The 17,508-nt window shown below is 41.7% G+C and overlaps 2 protein-coding genes across 2 annotated transcripts in view; one reads left to right on the top strand and one right to left on the bottom strand.

The window, feature by feature from the left end:
* LOC117290136 overlaps positions 1-4,120 on the top strand; it is a 29,316-nt gene extending 25,196 nt beyond the window's left edge. The window contains exon 3 of the mRNA XM_033771390.1: positions 2,649-4,120. Within this exon, the coding sequence (XP_033627281.1) occupies positions 2,649-4,120 (1,472 nt within the window). The remainder of the gene's footprint in view (positions 1-2,648) is intronic.
* An 11,088-nt stretch (positions 4,121-15,208) lies between these two features.
* LOC117290911 (dynein light chain LC6, flagellar outer arm-like) lies at positions 15,209-17,091 on the bottom strand. Its single transcript, XM_033772483.1, has 2 exons — positions 16,947-17,091; positions 15,209-16,094 (listed from the first exon to the last, which is right to left on the bottom strand). Exon 2 carries the CDS (start codon positions 16,073-16,075, stop codon positions 15,806-15,808), a length of 270 nt encoding a protein of 89 aa, XP_033628374.1. The 5' UTR covers positions 16,076-16,094; positions 16,947-17,091; the 3' UTR covers positions 15,209-15,805.
* Between the last annotated feature and the right edge of the window lie 417 nt (positions 17,092-17,508).

Here is a 17,508-nt window from a genome sequence, read left to right as displayed (position 1 = left end):
TCGTACTTGTCGCTACCCTTTTATTCCCTTTTTAAAACACAACTACACACGAGTCATAGGCCTTGTCCCAATAAGCCAATATAACTACGGCTATGGCTAGATTTTTGCGTCATTATACGTTGAAGTATGGTTAGCACCACCCTTTACAGCCGTAGCTGTAGCCGTAGCCGCCAATACTGGATAAACCTGCAATGCATGCACACGTCACGATAATGACGAACGTAAGTCCCGAGGGAAACATTTTGACCATTGAAATTATCAAAATGCACTATAGAACACCATTTATTTCATCGAATACATGAGATTTTTGAAATAACGGGAATCGGGGGTAAATGTGTTTGCAGCAACAAGAAAATGACGACGATTGCATTATTTGTTTATGCTCAAGAAGTATTTTAATGTTTCAGAAACTAATGGATTACAATCATAGATAGAGACTCCTTGCATAACGCGCAGTGCAGGCGCTGGTAAGCCGATGTCACGTGCCCACTGTTAATGAACACATTAATAAAGACGGCTATTGTCCAATTATCTGACTATAATAATCTTGCCTCAATGAGGGCGCTGTTTGAGATTATGACGTCATTTGCAAGGGATCTCTAACCTAAAAGTTAATAATAAATAGTTTGGAAATCTACTCTGCGGTAAAAGATAACAAGCAAGACACGTTTTAAAAAGAACGTTATATTACACTACCTGGCAAGTAGAAGAAACATGCATGGTGATACCGCAAACCATGCAATGCTTCAACTTCCAATTTTGGTAATAGTTGAAAATCTCAATGACTCAGTACGATCCCCAAAAAACTGGCACTGTGGGCGTGGCTATCTCTAACCCAAGTCTACACAATTGGCGTGAAAAATGTCATCTACAAGACTCAACTTCGGATTATAATGTCTAAAGTAAAGATAGCTATCAATAAACGTAATTTTGAAAACCACTTTGCCGCTTTTAAGCCACTGGACACTAATGGTAATTGTCAAAGACCAGTCTTCTCCTTTGCTGTATCGCAACATAAGCATCAAATAACAAATCTGTGAAAGTTTGAGCTCAATCGGTCATCGAACTTGCAAGATATTAATGAAAGAAAAAACACCCTTGTCACACGAAGTTGTGTGCTTTCAGATGCTTGATTTCGAGACCTCAAATTCTAAACTTGAGGTCTCGAAATCAAATTCGTGAAAAATTACTTCTTTCTCGAAAACTACGTCACTTCAGAGAGAGCCGTTTCTCACAATGCTTTACTATCAACCTCTCCCCATTACTTGTTACCAAGTAAGGTTTTATGCTAATAATTATTTTGAGTAATTACCAATAGTGTCCACTGCCTTTAAGACATCAATTTCCGTTCGAGTAAACAAGAGACTGTACAATATTGAACCTTTTTTTTACGAAGAAAAGGTTTTGGTAGTTCAGTTGCGTTACCTTTTCAGTCACAACTAAAAAGTGTATTTCTTGAGAAAACTTAGCCTGACCTAGTGGTCTTGCTGTTTTGAATTGTGGCTTTAGTTGAAGCACGGTGTTACTTGTGTGTAGGTTTTGTCTCAGTCGAGATGTATCTGTTACAGTTTCCCACACAAACGCCCGTTTAGGTTGTCATTTTGACAAAAACGGGTAATTAAACAGGGTAATAAAGTGTAGCAGTCGTCTTAGTTGGACCAAGGGTGGTTGTGGCAGAAGCAGTCGTCTTAGTTTGATCAAGGGTGGTTGTGGCAGAAACAGTCGTCTTAGTTGGATCAAGGGTGGTTGTAACAGAAGCAGTCGTCTCAGTTTGATCAAGGGTGGTTGTGGCAGAAACAGTCGTCTTAGTTTGATCAAGGGTGGTTGTGGCAGAAACAGTCGTCTCAGTTTGATCAAGGGTGGTTGTGGCAGAAGCAGTCGTCTTAGTTTGATCAAGGGTGGTTGTGGCAGAAACAGTCGTCTTAGTTGGATCAAGGGTGGTTGTGGCAGAAACAGTCGTCTTAGTTTGATCAAGGGTGGTTGTAACAGAAGCAGTCGTCTCAGTTTGATCAAGGGTGGTTGTGCCAGAAACAGTCGTCTTAGTTGGATCAAGGGTGGTTGTGGCAGAAGCAGTCGTCTTAGTTTGATCAAGGGTGGTTGTGGCAGAAACAGTCGTCTTAGTTGGATCAAGGGTGGTTGTGGCAGAAACAGTCGTCTTAGTTTGATCAAGGGTGGTTGTAACAGAAGCAGTCGTCTCAGTTTGATCAAGGGTGGTTGTGCCAGAAACAGTCGTCTTAGTTGGATCAAGGGTGGTTGTGGCAGAAGCAGTCGTCTTAGTTTGATCAAGGGTGGTTGTGGCAGAAGCAGTTGTCTTTAGTTGGTTGTTGCAGAAGCAGTCGTCTTAGTTTGATCAAGAGTGGTTGTGGCAGAAGCAGTCGACGTCTCAGTTTGATCATCAAGGGTGGTTGTTGCAGAAGCAGTCGTCTTGTTTGATCAAGGGTGGTCATCTTAGTTGGATCAAGGGTGGTTGTAGCAGAAACAGTCGTCTTAGTTGAATCAAGGGTGGTCATCTTAGTTGGATCAACAAGGGTGGTTGTTGCAGAAGCAGTCGTCTTAGTTGGATCACGTGGTTGTGGCAGAAGTAGTCGTATTATGGGTCTATGGTATCATAGGAGGTGTGGCATCTGGAGTACGCGTACCAGAAGGAGGCGTGGCATCTGGAGTGCGTGTACCAGAAGGAGGCGTGGCATCTGGAGTGCGTGTACCAGAAGGAGGCGTGGCATCTGGAGTGCGCGTACCAGAAGGAGGCGTGGCATCTGGAGTGCGTGTACCAGAAGGAGGTGTGGCATCTGGAGTGCGTGTACCAGAAGGAGGCGTGGCATCTGGAGTGCGTGTACCAGAAGGAGGTGTGGCATCTGGAGTGCGTGTACCAGAAGGAGGCGTGGCATCTGGAGTGCGCGTACCAGAAGGAGGCGTGGCATCTGGAGTGCGTGTACCAGAAGGAGGTGTGGCATCTGGAGTGCGTGTACCAGAAGGAGGTGTGGCATCTGGAGTGCGTGTACCAGAAGGAGGCGTGGCATCTGGAGTGCGCGTACCAGAAGGAGGCGTGGCATCTGGAGTGCGTGTACCAGAAGGAGGCGTGGCATCTGGAGTGTGCGTACCAGAAGGAGGCGTGGCATCTGGAGTGCGTGTACCAGAAGGAGGTGTTGCATCTGGAGTGCGTGTACCAGAAGGAGGCGTGGCATCTGGAGTGCGTGTACCAGAAGGAGGCGTGGCATCTGGAGTGCGTGTACCAGAAGGAGGCGTGGCATCTGGAGTGCGCGTACCAGAAGGAGGCGTGACATCTGGAGTGCGCGTACCAGAAGGAGGCGTGGCATCTGGAGTGCGCGTACCAGAAGGAGGCGTGGCATCTGGAGTGCGTGTACCAGAAGGAGGCGTGGCATCTGGAGTGCGTGTACCAGAAGGAGGCGTGGCATCTGGAGTGCGTGTACCAGAAGGAGGCGTGGCATCTGGAGTGCGTGTACCAGAAGGAGGCGTGGCATCTGGAGTGCGTGTACCAGAAGGAGGTGTTGCATCTGGAGTGCGTGTACCAGAAGGAGGCGTGGCATCTGGAGTGCGCGTACCAGAAGGAGGCGTGGCATCTGGAGTGCGTGTACCAGAAGGAGGTGTGGCATCTGGAGTGCGTGTACCAGAAGGAGTCGTAGTTGGATTAGTTGTAGCAGAAGCAGTCGTTGGTTCAAGGGTGGTTGCGTTAGAAACAGTCGTCGGTTCAAGGGTGGTTGTGGTAGAGGCAGTCGTTTGTGCAAGGGTGGTTGCGTTAGAAACAGTCGTTGGTTCAAGGGTGGTTGCGTTAGAAACAGTCGTTGGTTCAAGGGTGGTTGCGTTAGAAACAGTCGTTGGTTCAAGGGTGGTTGCGTTAGAAACAGTCGTTGGTTCAAGGGTGGTTGTGGTAGAGGCAGTCGTTTGTGCAAGGGTGGTTGTAGAAAGCTTTGTGGTTTGGACAGCTTCAGTAGTTGTCTCATCACTGCCACTACTGTCACTTCCACTACTGTCACTTCCACTACTCTTAGATGATCTTCCACCTTTCCTTCCCCACCCGTTTCTTCTTCCCCCGCCGTTACTTCGCTTTCCCCATCCCCGGCCGTCTCTTCGCTTTCCCCATCCCCGGCCCTCTCTTTGATTTCCCCTTCCCCGGCCCTCTCTTTGATTTCCCCTTCCCCTTCCCCTTTGCATACCCCATAGTGCACTGTAGTCTTCATCGATGTCGCCTCCATTGTATTCAGTGTTGCTGTACTCCTCAATGTTTCCAATTAGCGCAGCTATTTCTGTAAACAGACAAACGGAACAAAAACATTAATTATCTAGGGCAAAGGGCAAGCCATTACAATAATTTCTAGACCTTGGGATGATTCTCCAATTTATGCTTTCCAGTGGTTAACCCCACAAAACTACTCTCATTTGTCTCTAAATTGGTAGAAAATTCAACTTACCACCCAAAAAAGTCGTCAAGGATTTATTCGCGAAAATGTAAGCATAAGAATAAGTGAATGACTTGGATCGTGCAATAAATAAATAAATGACTATACGCTCGGCCAATCAAAGCGCGTTTGGCATACATATGGATGTGCGGACCAATGAAAGAGCTTGTTGTTTCTGAAAGCTTCTGTTGGGCGGTTAAGAAAAAGATTGCGTCTGCTCAGGAAACTGCGTCCTGTGAAGCAGGGGAAGAAAGTGGCGAAGTTGTATAAACCAGAAGAAACTAAATCCAAGCTTGTTAATGTTAGGGAATTGAGTTATCGCTGGCAGGAGTTAGTTCGCAGTCAGGGGGAATATCGGCATCGGTGATGCGCTGACTATGGACGCCGGCGATGACGACAACGCAGCAGCAGCATCAATCAGTCGCATAGCCGGCCGCGGCCCTATAGGCGCCAAAACCACCAAGTTCAAGGCGCACGAGAGTGAATTCCCACAAAGAAAGAGAAAATCAGACTGTACAATCCTCGAAGGTCAGTGAATGCAACAATTTGTGAAACGGGAATCAACTCAATCTGAAATGTTGTGGGAAAAACTCTCATTTATAATTTGACTTGGGGTTGACCTAGTATTAGTAATACGGGACTAGAATTTGTGACTCCGAATTAACGAATTGTTTGTATGTGGCTTTTTTCCCCTTGCTTAAAGGATTTGGGTACTTTTTGTAACACAAAACACAATGTCCGATCACAGATTTACATCAAACTTATACCGTTTAAAGATTATGATAGTAGAAAGCGTACCTTAAAATAATAGTGGCTGTGGTGCTGTAGTTTTTGAGAAATGAGTAAAACAGAAAGAACGTTTTTCATGCTAAAATAATAATTTTCATCTCATGATCACAGAGACGAAGTTTTTTACTCATTTCTAAAAAAAAAAAAAAAAAAAAAAAAAAAAAAAATGCAGCACCTATTTCCAGGGAAGCTTTCTACTATCATTATCTTAAAACAAGTTTAGTGTAGCATAGACATTTTGTTTGTTTGTCCTTCAAAAAGTACAGAGACCCTTTAACTCGGGAGAGTACACATGTGGTCAATACACATCGGTGTAAGGGCCATGTCAAACGGGTCAAGTTACAGGCAACCAGTTCCATCATACAATCTTTAAGAAAAAAATGCACTCACATTTCAATTTTCACATTATTATTCTTGCGGATTGTAATTGGTATTGTTTGGAAAATGACTCATGTGCTACGAAAGTGGTCCTATAGCATACACTGCATGCACTGCAGGAAGGCCTCCAACTTGCCTGTAAAAGTTGCCGTGTGACAAAAGGCCCTAAGAGTGAAACCAAATTGTATTGTACAAATCTTCTTCTTCTATTTTTATCACAAACCTTCGCAGTTTTCCTCGTCAGTGTTATCGGTACATTGCGTGGTTCCATCACAGTGCCATTCTTCCGCGATACACTTAGTACGATCCTCGCATCGGAATTGTCCAGGTTCACAAGTGAATTCCACTTTATTATCTGTTTGGCCATCTCCTGAAGAAATAAACAAATAAATCTGGTTACTTTTTTTTTTTTTTTTTCGTTAAAAGGCGTTTCGGTGGGAAAAAAAGGCAAAAGTAATGATTAAAAAAGCTACAGAATAATATCGAAAATAAACACAAAAATAGACGTAAACCTCAACATCTTAGATCCCAACCCGGTAATATGCCCGTGATTTTTCTACCCACAGAATTCGGGAAAGTACTGAGTATTCAGTGAACTAACACGGTCGGCCATGTTGTGGAATCAAGTTTTTGACTTATATTGTCGACCGTGTTAGTTCGCAAAGGGAACCACGCAATTTCGAGGCATGTTTGTGTGGATCAATATATTCTACTTTTAAAACATCTTTCTAACCATATGCATTTTATAACAAACGGTTTCAAACGCTTTTCATGGACCAACTCGACCGATCCAAGGCAACGTGTCCCTTTAAAACTCAACTAATTTGATCCTTGATGACATGACGTATCGAAACTTGGTATGTTGATAAAGTTAGATATCAGCATGACGTGAAATAATTGCAAAATGAGATAAACTTGGTATTGATAGCGAACCAATTTTACATCTACTACAAGGGGCGCTCTAAAATAAGATGACGTCACGAAGGAATTCACATTCTACAAGAATGTAGAATTCACATTCTACATACTATATTTGCCATCTTCTTCGTCAGTGTTATTAAATTTAATTTTGTGATTGTAAAATCTAGAGGACTCGAGGTGCACTACTTGCCGATGTTTTTGGTTTTTATCTGAACGCTGATTATTCCAAACAAACCACCTCCAACATGTCTGTAGATCTCAAATGAAACATATTTATTTCTACTTTCGGTCTGGACCCAAAGGAAATGTTTAAGGAGGGTCAAGTTTGTACAAGGAATAACTTTTACTGCTGATCTACATAATAGTACAACATTGATAGTTTGATGTACTTCGATCCACCTGTGGAAATATTAATCGCTCCGCCCCTTGAATGGTGAATCTGGAAGACTGTGGGAATTGCTAGAGTTTTCTTCCTACAATTTTGATGACTAATTAAAGACAGGATTAAAGGTAATGGACACTAATTGCTCAAAATAATTATCTACATAAAACCTTACTTGGTAACAAGTAGTTTGGAGAGGTTGATAGTATACAACATTGTGAGAAACAGCTCCCTCTGAAGTGACGTAGTTTTCGAGAAAGAAGTAATTTTCCACGAATTTGATTTCGAGACCTCAAGTTTAGAATTTGAGGTCTCGAAATCAAGCATCTAAAAGCACACAACTTAATGTGATTTCTTTCATTATTATCTCGCAGCTTCGACGACCAATTAAGCTCAAATATTCACAGGTTTGTTATTTTATGCATAATTGTTGAGATACACCAAGTGAGAAGACTGGTCTTTGACAATTACCAACAGTGTCCAGAGCCTTTAAATGCCAAGCAATAAATCAAGGCTAAATGGAGATGGGCTTGACACACTGCCCGAAGAAATGACAATTGATGGACAACAAGAATAATGGAATGGCAACCAAGGACAGGTAAAAGAAAAAGAGGTGACAGAGAAGAAGATGGAGAGATGTCAGCAGGGTTTATGTATAGGAGCAACATGGACAAGAACCGCAAGAAATAGAAACAAACGGCGTCGACCCTAGGAGGGCTAGATCATACACTGGATAAACATAGCCTAAATGATGATGTTGATGATGACATGACTTTAATATTTTGAGATGAGCATTGTTTCTAGCGGCACGGTTTTATTTTTATTCGCCGAAAGCTTATTACCTTCAATCACGAACGTCTGCACCGTTCCACGTATTATTGCAGCCAGCACCACCAATAGTAGCAGAGTAGACTTCGCCATCTTTGTACCAGTCCTTCCAACGGTAAACTCCTTGAATTGATTACGCTCCTTCGAAATAAGTGGATAAGAGTGTTACATACAGTATTTGTAGGACTGACAGAATAGCCACACAAGTTTTATTTAATCAACTATATACAATAAATAGCAAATCTTTTGAGTCGAGAGAAAATATGTATTCAGCAGAGTGTACGAAAAATGTCCTTAGATTGGTTATAACAACCAGAATCAGGTAGCTGATTGCGTTTTTTGTAGGTTTCGGGTAGGCCCTGACAGTTTTGGAAAATGAATTCATTTCAGAGGAAAATGTTTGACCGCAAAAGAGTGGCTCTAGCATGATTTTCATTAGTCAAAAAGCAGGGGGGGGCGGAAGGGGTATTGCGCAATCATTTGCTAGCGCGTTTTGGGTACACCCATTTTAAAAATAGGTGATGACAATATTAAACAAGAAAAGATAACATGAATACCGCTGAAATTCTCTCTTTAACAGCACTGAAAACATAACAGTACTTATTGTAAGAGCATTTTCAATTGTTAAACTGGTTAGTTTTACATAAAAAGCTTAAACATTTTACCGAAATTTTCCGTTGGCTTATTGCAGCGGCCAACGTGTATGAATGGGTCCAGGCGGGAGTTTTGTTACAAAACGTCACCCCTAAAATGGCTATAAACATCGACATAATGTGAACAAAATTATCGTTCATCCTCTGATTTTTTTTACTAAATGTTGTGATGAGGGATAGATCTTACTGAGGCAAGCGCACATCTTAAACATAATATGTAAGACATGTCGTTTACGCTAAATTTATGTTGCTTATTAAATTATTAAATTACTAAAGCAGTTGGCAATGCAACAAAAAATCATTTACGAGGTTTTCTAGTGTAGACATTGGGTGAACTAACATTATTTAGAGACAAACGCACCCTTTGATTAAATGGACCCATCCAGGCAGTCTCAACGGCCGCGCCTGCGTTCAAAGGGGAGAACGTATTCGAAATCTTTAAATTTTATACAGGGAATGTATACGTGCACTACAGAGCGCGCCGTTTGCGTAGGTTTGTAAGGAGAGCTTCGACCGGCGCTCGTCGCGAGAGAAGAATGAGATTATTTTCAACGTAGGTGGCGGGTTCGTGGCGCGACCCCTTCCGCCCCCCCCCCCCCTGTCAAAAAGCAACGGCATCGCAACTGACATGTTGAAGCGCGCAAGTACCGCATGCCGCGCACTTAATGGACCGATCCGGCCTGTCAATCAAACTGTGCGCGTTCACCCATTTGACCAATCACAGCAATGATTGTGGTCGGACAAACTCGGTCATGCGTGCGCGTATATTATTTGGCACGCGCGGCAGAATCGTGCAGAATGTCATTGGGAGTGCTCGTACACGTGTCTTGCTCACGTGCGCGGTGGGCGGAGCATTGCTGCGATGCTGGCAGGGTATTAGGTTTCGTACACAAAGACATCGACAACCTCATTATCGAATTTTTGTTTTACACAATCTTGCGTTAAAAGACCACGGTTTGTCTACGTCAAAGTGTTCAAACCTTGCGCTGCCAAGGTGTGAGCAACGGCAGCGCAGTGTACACCACTTGCAAGTGCAAGTTATCTCAAATGGATAGTATAATAATAGTACCAATCTAAGGCCCCTTCGAAACCACGGCTTCGGCTTTGGATTCGGCTTCAGTCTCCATTCTCTGGTCTGAAGCCCTGAGCTGAATCCAAAGCCGAAGTCGTGGTTTAGAAAAGGGCCTGATTATAACCTATTTGTTGCAACATGGAAGTACAAAGAAGCAACATCTAATGACGTACTGTCATCTTGACGCACGCCGTCAACGGCAGAACTCTCGTACTTGCAAAGAGCCATAATATGACGGACAACTCTTGTTTGAAGTGAAAGGCATGTACTTTCAACTCGATTTAGAGTGAAGTTCGTTCCAATTTCCCTCAAAAAGAGTGACACCGATTGACTCTCACTCTCAAAAGAGCTGACACCACTCGGACAGAGTGAAATGTTCACTCTTTTATATTAAGAGATTGCTGATTCGGCCTATATTGCTTATAAGACACACGAAAACTCAGAAGTGTATGAACATCAAAGTAACATTTAAATGAAAAACAAACACATTAAAAACAAGTTTAAATGGCATCCCCGTTAATTTTTCTACGCTCAAGTTTCTGTTTAATTAAAGGTACTGACTGTACACTATAGTGGTAACTCAAAAACATTGTTACAAAAACTTTGTAACGAGCCGCATGGAGAGCGGTTTGTGATACAGAACATTGTGAGAATGGCTCCCTTTGAAGTAACGTATAGTTTTTGAGAAAGAGGTAATTTCTCACTCAAATAATTAAACGGCTTCAAGCCTATAAAGCCCTTTTCAGGCATCTGAGAGTGTTTTTCTTTCATTATTCTCTTGCAACTTCGATGACCAACCGATTCCAAAGTTTCACAGATTTGTTATTTTATGCATGTTGGGATACACCGAATGAGAATACTTGTCTTTGAAATATACCGAAGGTGTCCAGTGCCAGATTTCACAAAGAGTTAGGGCTAGTCCTATCTCGAGATAGGACCAGTTACCCGTCCTAACTTAGGACTATCCATGCAATTTGTGTATCTCCTAGGACTAGTCCTAAGTTAGGACTAGTCCTAACTCTTTGTGAAATCGACCCCAGTGCCCTTTGGACCAATATTAGTGTACCTACCTCAGTGCTTGTGATAAACCCGCCGGTGTCTCCTGATCCACTGTTGTTTGGTCTCCATTTCAAGCCGTTTATATTACCTTCTGAGGTTCCGTCAACAGCTGCCCTTAGCTGTCACTCATTGCAGTCTTCACAAATACAAACACCCGATGTCGTTGTGGCTCTAAAACAAAATAACATTTACCCAATAAATTCCAAAACGGCGTGAAACCTTTTAATTAAAGTTTTTTTTTCAACAAACAAGCTCAGTTTGAGCTCCAAATGGTGATGTTTTCTTTAAAAGCAAAGATGATGCAATATGAGTTTAACGTGCGTGGCTAAGCAATATAATACTACGGAAACTGTTTCAGTTTAATTAAAAGCAATAATTAAACAGGAAACAAAAAATCACAGGTTGTTGGTTTTAATTTTTTAAGGAAGGAGCAGACAGCCGGCGGTCTTGAGTCGAGTGGAAAGTTAGACGCAATTGTCAACGTTTTTTGTGTATTCGAACTTCCAGGCTCAATGTTGTCCTAACCATTTATGGAGTTTCAAGTGGGCGAGTTTTTTTTTGTTCAATTCTTTCAGTTTTAACGTTATTAGTTTTTGACCATGAGAATTACATTGTGTCATCGAACTTCCAGGCTCAATGTTGTCCTAAGCATTTATAGAGTTTCGGTGGGCGAGATTTTGTTTCGTCAATTCTTTCAGTTTTAAAGTCACCTGGAAGTGGTATTTTGTCAAAATAAAGCTTTTGTCACTGAAATATGTGTTTTGATGAGTGGAATATGAATAAACAATTAACTAAGGTTTAAAAAAATAGTTTCCATGTTATTTACAAATTTGAAAAAAAGCCCGACCCGAGGGGCGCTGTTCATGACGTCAATCGAGGCGCGATGAATCTCATGCAGTGCCAAAACAAGATAGTGACGCTTGGCACAAGCTAAAAACATGGCCTCAAAGTTGAAACAATACCTGATTTTTTTCACGTTAGGCAAATGCTCCTTTAGGTTCGTTTCGTCTTTCAGGTACCTTCTTGGACTTCCCCACTAGCTGGAAAAATTGTTGGGATGGCGTCATGTTTTAGAAAAGAACTTTTCCCTTCATGTCAAAATGTGTAGTGTATTCCGGATTCTCGAAGCATGACGGCTCGAAGTGTTTGCTGCACAGCGCAAAAGACGTCGGACCGGACCACTTTGCAAACTGACCCCATCTTTAGTTGTTTTGGTGCATCCAGCAGCAATACACCTGGTCGACATTGCCGTAAAAATGCAAGAAGAAAAACTTTTTCGAAACGTACAAACTCACGACTAGGACTTGAATGTACTTGCACGTACGTGTGTTCGATATTCGATCGAGGCAAAGTCTGCCTCGATTGACGTCACAATAGGGGTAGGCGGAGTCACTCCCCACACAACTTTATTTATTGTTTTAAACATTTAAATCGTTAAAAACAATTACTAAAAAAATTAGTTTATTGTTCAGAAACATTATACTCTAATGTTTGAAGAAAAAATAAAATCTATTTCCAGGTGAATTTAACGTTATTTTTTACATAACCACACTACTTTGAAGTGAAATAATAAAATTGTCAAAATGCTTTATACTATATCGAAAGCTGCTGGTTCTAACTATTGTTTTTCCCCATTGAAGAAGGGAATTGAAGAGGGATTACCAAACATAGGCATGTATACCTTCCCTTTAATATCAAGACGGCAGAGCAAGCTTGACTTGTGAAAATGTTGGTAGGTTGGCAATAATCAGCTTCGGAGAAACCTCAGACCGAAGCCGCATAATATACTAATTTGTGTACGGTGCCCAATTTCATATAGCTGCTTATAAAAGGCACGGGACATCTTTGGTATTTGCCAAAGACCAGTATTCTCACTTGGATCCCATCATAGTGCATAAAGTAATAAACCTGTGAAAATTTGGACTCAAAATTATTGGTCACCGAAGTTGAAAGAGAATAATGAAAGAAAAAAATAATTATACCCTTGTTGCAAATCATTTGTATGCTTTCAGATGCCGTACAAAAGGCTTACGGCATGAAGTCTTTTAATACTTGAGTGAAAAATATTCATTTTCTCAAAAACTACCCGACGAAGTCGTTTCTCAAATCGTTTTATACTACCAACAGCTAGCTCTCCATTAATTGCATGTTTCGAAGTTTTCATGTTTGAGAGCAATTTGTCTTAGTTATCACCAATACTGCCCAGTGCTTTAAGTACAAAAGTAGCAAAAAAAACCCCAAAAACGTGGGTAATTATCTGCACACGTTCGTCCTGGAAAAAAACCCCGCCACACACCGGGGTCGACCCAGGGAAGCTAAACGAACGCACCCCAAGTTTCCACTTCGCTTAACCGGATCAGCTGGTATCAAGCCTGGTCATTGGAACATCATTGATCAGTTTATATTAAATAATTGTAAAACAAAAACGTCAATATAAAACTCGATGGTTGTGCATCTGAGTGAAAGGGAATAAAAAAAAACCGAATTGATTCAGGTGTTTTGATAACAAGAAGTGTCTTGGGACAATAAAACGAGTGTAAACACCCGGTGCAGAAATTATTGTTTTCTGTTCCGAAAAGAAACACAATTGAGCTTGACAGTGGATAGACAGCAGTCACAGACATAAAATCGTTGTAATGCTCGGGGAAAACATCTCAAAACGTTTTATAAAGCACTGGTGCCAACTAAACTTTATTTTGTATTAACTATAGTTGGATGACTTGTTTAGCAAGTTTTAAAAAAGTGTCTGGTGTAACCCCCATCAACGCGGTACGTAGGGCCAGTGTGGCAGGAGATTCCGTCCCACGTCCCCGCCCCTACCCCCACCCCACGGCGAACTATGTACTAAATAGTACTTCTGATAGCGCCCTCTTTTGAATTCTCCCCATCCAGCCCATGTTAACTTCCCATCGGGACAGAATAAAGGCTGTGTTTGTGTTTTCCCTTTCAATAAAAAGTGTGTATAAATTCTCTGTTTTGGAGGCATATGGGTGATTGACTTTATCCCTTCAAAACGCCCTAAGCTTATGGCAAGAGCTTATGTCACCATTTCTTCCGATAGTGCCCTAGCTCTTTTGAATCATCATCCTTCGCCTCCATGTTAATTTCACCTTACTCATTTCACATAATGGCCAGGATTTCCTTGTGGGACACTGGCTCCGTGACCAACCCAATACATGTATATTTTGTTTAGCCCCCCCCCCCCTTAACCCCATCAAAATACAACATAATCGTAGTGAACGTGTATAACCCTACTTCCATTGAGATTACTTTGCAATGTGTTATAATTTTTGTATACTTTATTTTGTGTCAAACCAGTCCCTTACACCACCCCGTGTTTACACGGCTTGCTTTTCCCCCTGTGTTTTCTCTTTCTGGCTCTCATGTCATGTCGCCTATTTCCACTTAGCAGCTAATTTTCTAATCCTACCTCCTTGGTTACACATGGTTACACCAAGCATGGTTATGTTTGTTGTGCTGTCATTGTAGACTTCGAGCAAGAGTCTGATAGGGCCGAATTTTAACGTCAGTCAAGCCATTAACTATATTTTTGCACTTTATATTGTGGGCGTCATCACATGGGTTTTGGCATTATGTGAATGCTCGTCGTTTTTAAATAGAGAACCGGCCTCCTTCCTGTGTCTCTACATTTTAATGTTATAAGTAAACTGAACTAAATTTACAAATTTAATGTGTTGCAGTTGTTGCTTGGCAATACTCTTCTTTGTTTTTTTTCTTTTCCTCAGTAACTTCGTCGGGTGTCACGTTGTTCTTCTAATAATCGTCGGGTATGTGCTGCGTGGTGATGATGCACACGGAGGACAGCCAGGGTGAGGGTTTATAAAGGCCAAGTCACACAGGCCCCGATAACGATATAAATGCACGCCCTCGATTGGTTGAATGAGCGTATATGGGCGTATTCTGCGTGGAGCATTTCAACCAATCGAAGGCGTGCATTTTTATCGTTATCGTTTTTGTGGCCTCTGTGACTGACTTGGGGCCGTGTCAGAATTGACGGCTACAGCTACGGCTATATTTCACCGTTGAAGTATGGTTTATACCTATTGCTCCATTCTAGTTTATTGCTCCATGTTTATACTTAGCACCAGCCGTATAGCCATAGCCGCCATTTCGGATACGGGCCGACTCAAAAGCTCTTGTTTCGAGGCACCAGTGGCAACTTTACAACGCCTCTATCCAGTGTGTCCACTTCGCACTAAACTGGCCCACTATACTGAATGGACAAGATTTGACGAATTTGAAAATTTGCTTGAACTTTTGTTTGTCAGAACATGTTTTGTATAGTCTAAGTAATTGTCTATACATCATACGAGGTCGTTTTTAAAGATGGCTTTTACAATCTGCCAATGGCAGGATCACTGAAATCTTTCTTACAAGTCGCTAATGCAGCCAACAGAAATAGCCAGAGACGCTGATGCGCGGCCCTTCAATACAGCTCAACTCGAACACGTTTGATTATAAGATCATTCCTGGTATAATATTAAAGAGGTCGAGACAGGAAATAATGATCTTATAGACTTTCGTTCCGTTTTATGACAAAACAGCTCATCTTTAACCGTCTTGCTTTTTTATAATTATTTTGAGGCGGCTGTTGTGGCATGCGTGGATCGCGCTTTTCACATCTTTGTGATTTTTTTTACTAGCCTAATCCGTCAGTAAATCAGACCAAGTATTACACGCAAAATCATTGTTATACTTTATGTTAAAAAACTTATCCTTTTTTTAATATCTACCTTCCTTTTCGCTCTAAAAAATAATATCACTTTGTTAGCCAGTTGTTCTGGATGACATTTTATTTTGTGTGTTCTCGGAGAGCTTTATATTTAAGCAATGATACTTAGAAGATAAATGTGAACTCGGCAAAAGTTTTGCTGGTAATCAGATAACCATGTGATTATTTTTCATGGTTAATGAATTTTCGAAATGGTCTAGTACATTACTCAGCAGCACAAAGGGAACAATATTTGCTTACGTTTCTTTTTGTAAAGAACTTAGCTAAAGGCATCGACCAATAATTACAAAGGGAAACATGTCTAGGCGTAATAGTACTTCAAGTTATTTAGTATTGTTTGGGTTCATATAGCTTTTGTACAAACAACTGCATATAGCGCTATGTGTCTGCATGTACGATAGTCTGGGGCAGATGCCAATGGGTGCTGGCTCATGCGTGGTGATAGACATCGGGTTCGGAAGTGCGCCATCATCGATGCTGAGAAGTCAGGACTTTCCAGTTTTAAGCTATTTACATTGTCACAAGATTAGCATGGTTTTTGTAGAGCTGCATCTATCCAGACTTGAACAACAACACGGCAACCTGGCCAAGGTAAAAGTAGATGAAGTGCTTGGTTTCGTGAGTGACGTAGCTGCCAAAGTTTCTACCCACGATGCAATGCCAGGTGGGGTTGTACTTCCGGTCAAACTCCTTCTTGATGTAGGCGGCAATGTCCTTTTCCACGTTGAACTTCTCCATGGCTTGGGTTGCGCACTCAATGGCGTCTTGCTGGATATCTTCGGCCATGTCGGCATTCTTGACTACTGCTTTGCGTTCAGACATAGTGATGATTGTTGTATTTCTGCAGGAACGAAAGAGGAAACAAAAGTTGTAAAAAAAAAATGCAGAATATTTTTTACGCTGCCATTTTTCTTGCAGAATATTTGAAGGCTTTTAGTTTTAGACATTATTTTATAATATCATTAGGCGCAATTTTTTTATTGTGGTGAATATATCACTCGAAGACATTTTCAGAGTATCACGATATGCTTTGCTGTAAAAAGATTTATAACGCGATAATGCAGTGGAAATGGGTGCTGTTCAAGCATAGCGCGCTAAAGACGGGGCGATTTGCGCGAACACCCCTTATCACAGAATGGTTGATCCATACCTCCACAATGAGCTAGAATGAACCTCGGAGTGAGCTTTATACATCAAAACAACCGTAAATTTGGGTAGAAAATTTCAGTATTGTGAAGATTTTAGTGAATTAACTCAGCAAAAAGGCCTCACATGAATCGTAAATATGTTCCGTGTACTGTGAATCGTTTCACTTGCGTCTAGTAAACAGGGAACCGGTTATTGCGGGTTAATGACGCTTGATGCTTGAAAACGTATGCGATAGAGAGGCCCAAAAGGTTCAAGAGAGACAAGTTTCCCTCGACTCCGTTGCGTTGAAATTGAACGGAAGGGTCTGGTCCAATCATGGTCCAAAAACCATGGAGGTAGAAGTAGACCAACAGGTCCTACATGGGCATGCATACATCACGTCCACCAGCGGTGGAAGTCACTCGGTTATTAATTTTCGCCAAAGTACTGATGATGGTCACATACATGACACACACAATTTCCAATTCAAAATTCTTAATTTTATAGTATCATCATCGATAATTTTGAAAAATTTATTTACTAAAATATTCAATCAAATACTTACCAAGTTATCCTGAAATTTGTGAATTTTCCGGATTTTTTGGGAGTAGCTCTTGGTCTCTCTCTCGTCTCTGGAATTTGTTCTTATGGTGAAATCTCTCAATTGATTGTGTTTTTACACTACCTGCATGGGATATGCTCTGCCGGGCGCCCCTCCCTTGACCCCCCCTTCTTTATCCACTTGTTTGATAACAGGCTCCGCGGTAACCTGTTTCTACATTTCTGATTGGTCATTTCGGTAGCTTGCTCTCGGTAGCTTGTAACAAATTATGCAGGTATGCTGGACGGTGATTGGTAGATATATCAAAACGTTCTGTTCCTATTCGCTCTAAAGAGGATGTGCTACAGCAGCTCGTAACAAACGCCACATGACATGCGTGGTGTTGTTAAAGCTCGTGACGTATCCAACATACCGAGTGCAATAGCCCCCCCCCCCCCAAGGTAGTGCACACTATAGGTACACGAAAAAACAAGCCGCAACACGTACAGAATTTTAATATGTTCTGCAAACTTTCAATTAAATTACTTCCCATGATTGTATGCTTCATACAAACGAATAAATAAAG

Source organism: Asterias rubens, chromosome 5 (assembly GCF_902459465.1).
Source record: "Asterias rubens chromosome 5, eAstRub1.3, whole genome shotgun sequence".
Lineage (NCBI taxonomy): Eukaryota > Metazoa > Echinodermata > Asteroidea > Forcipulatida > Asteriidae > Asterias > Asterias rubens.
The sequence above is the reverse complement of the archived record's forward strand: the minus strand, read 5'-3'. Positions and strand labels throughout refer to the sequence as shown.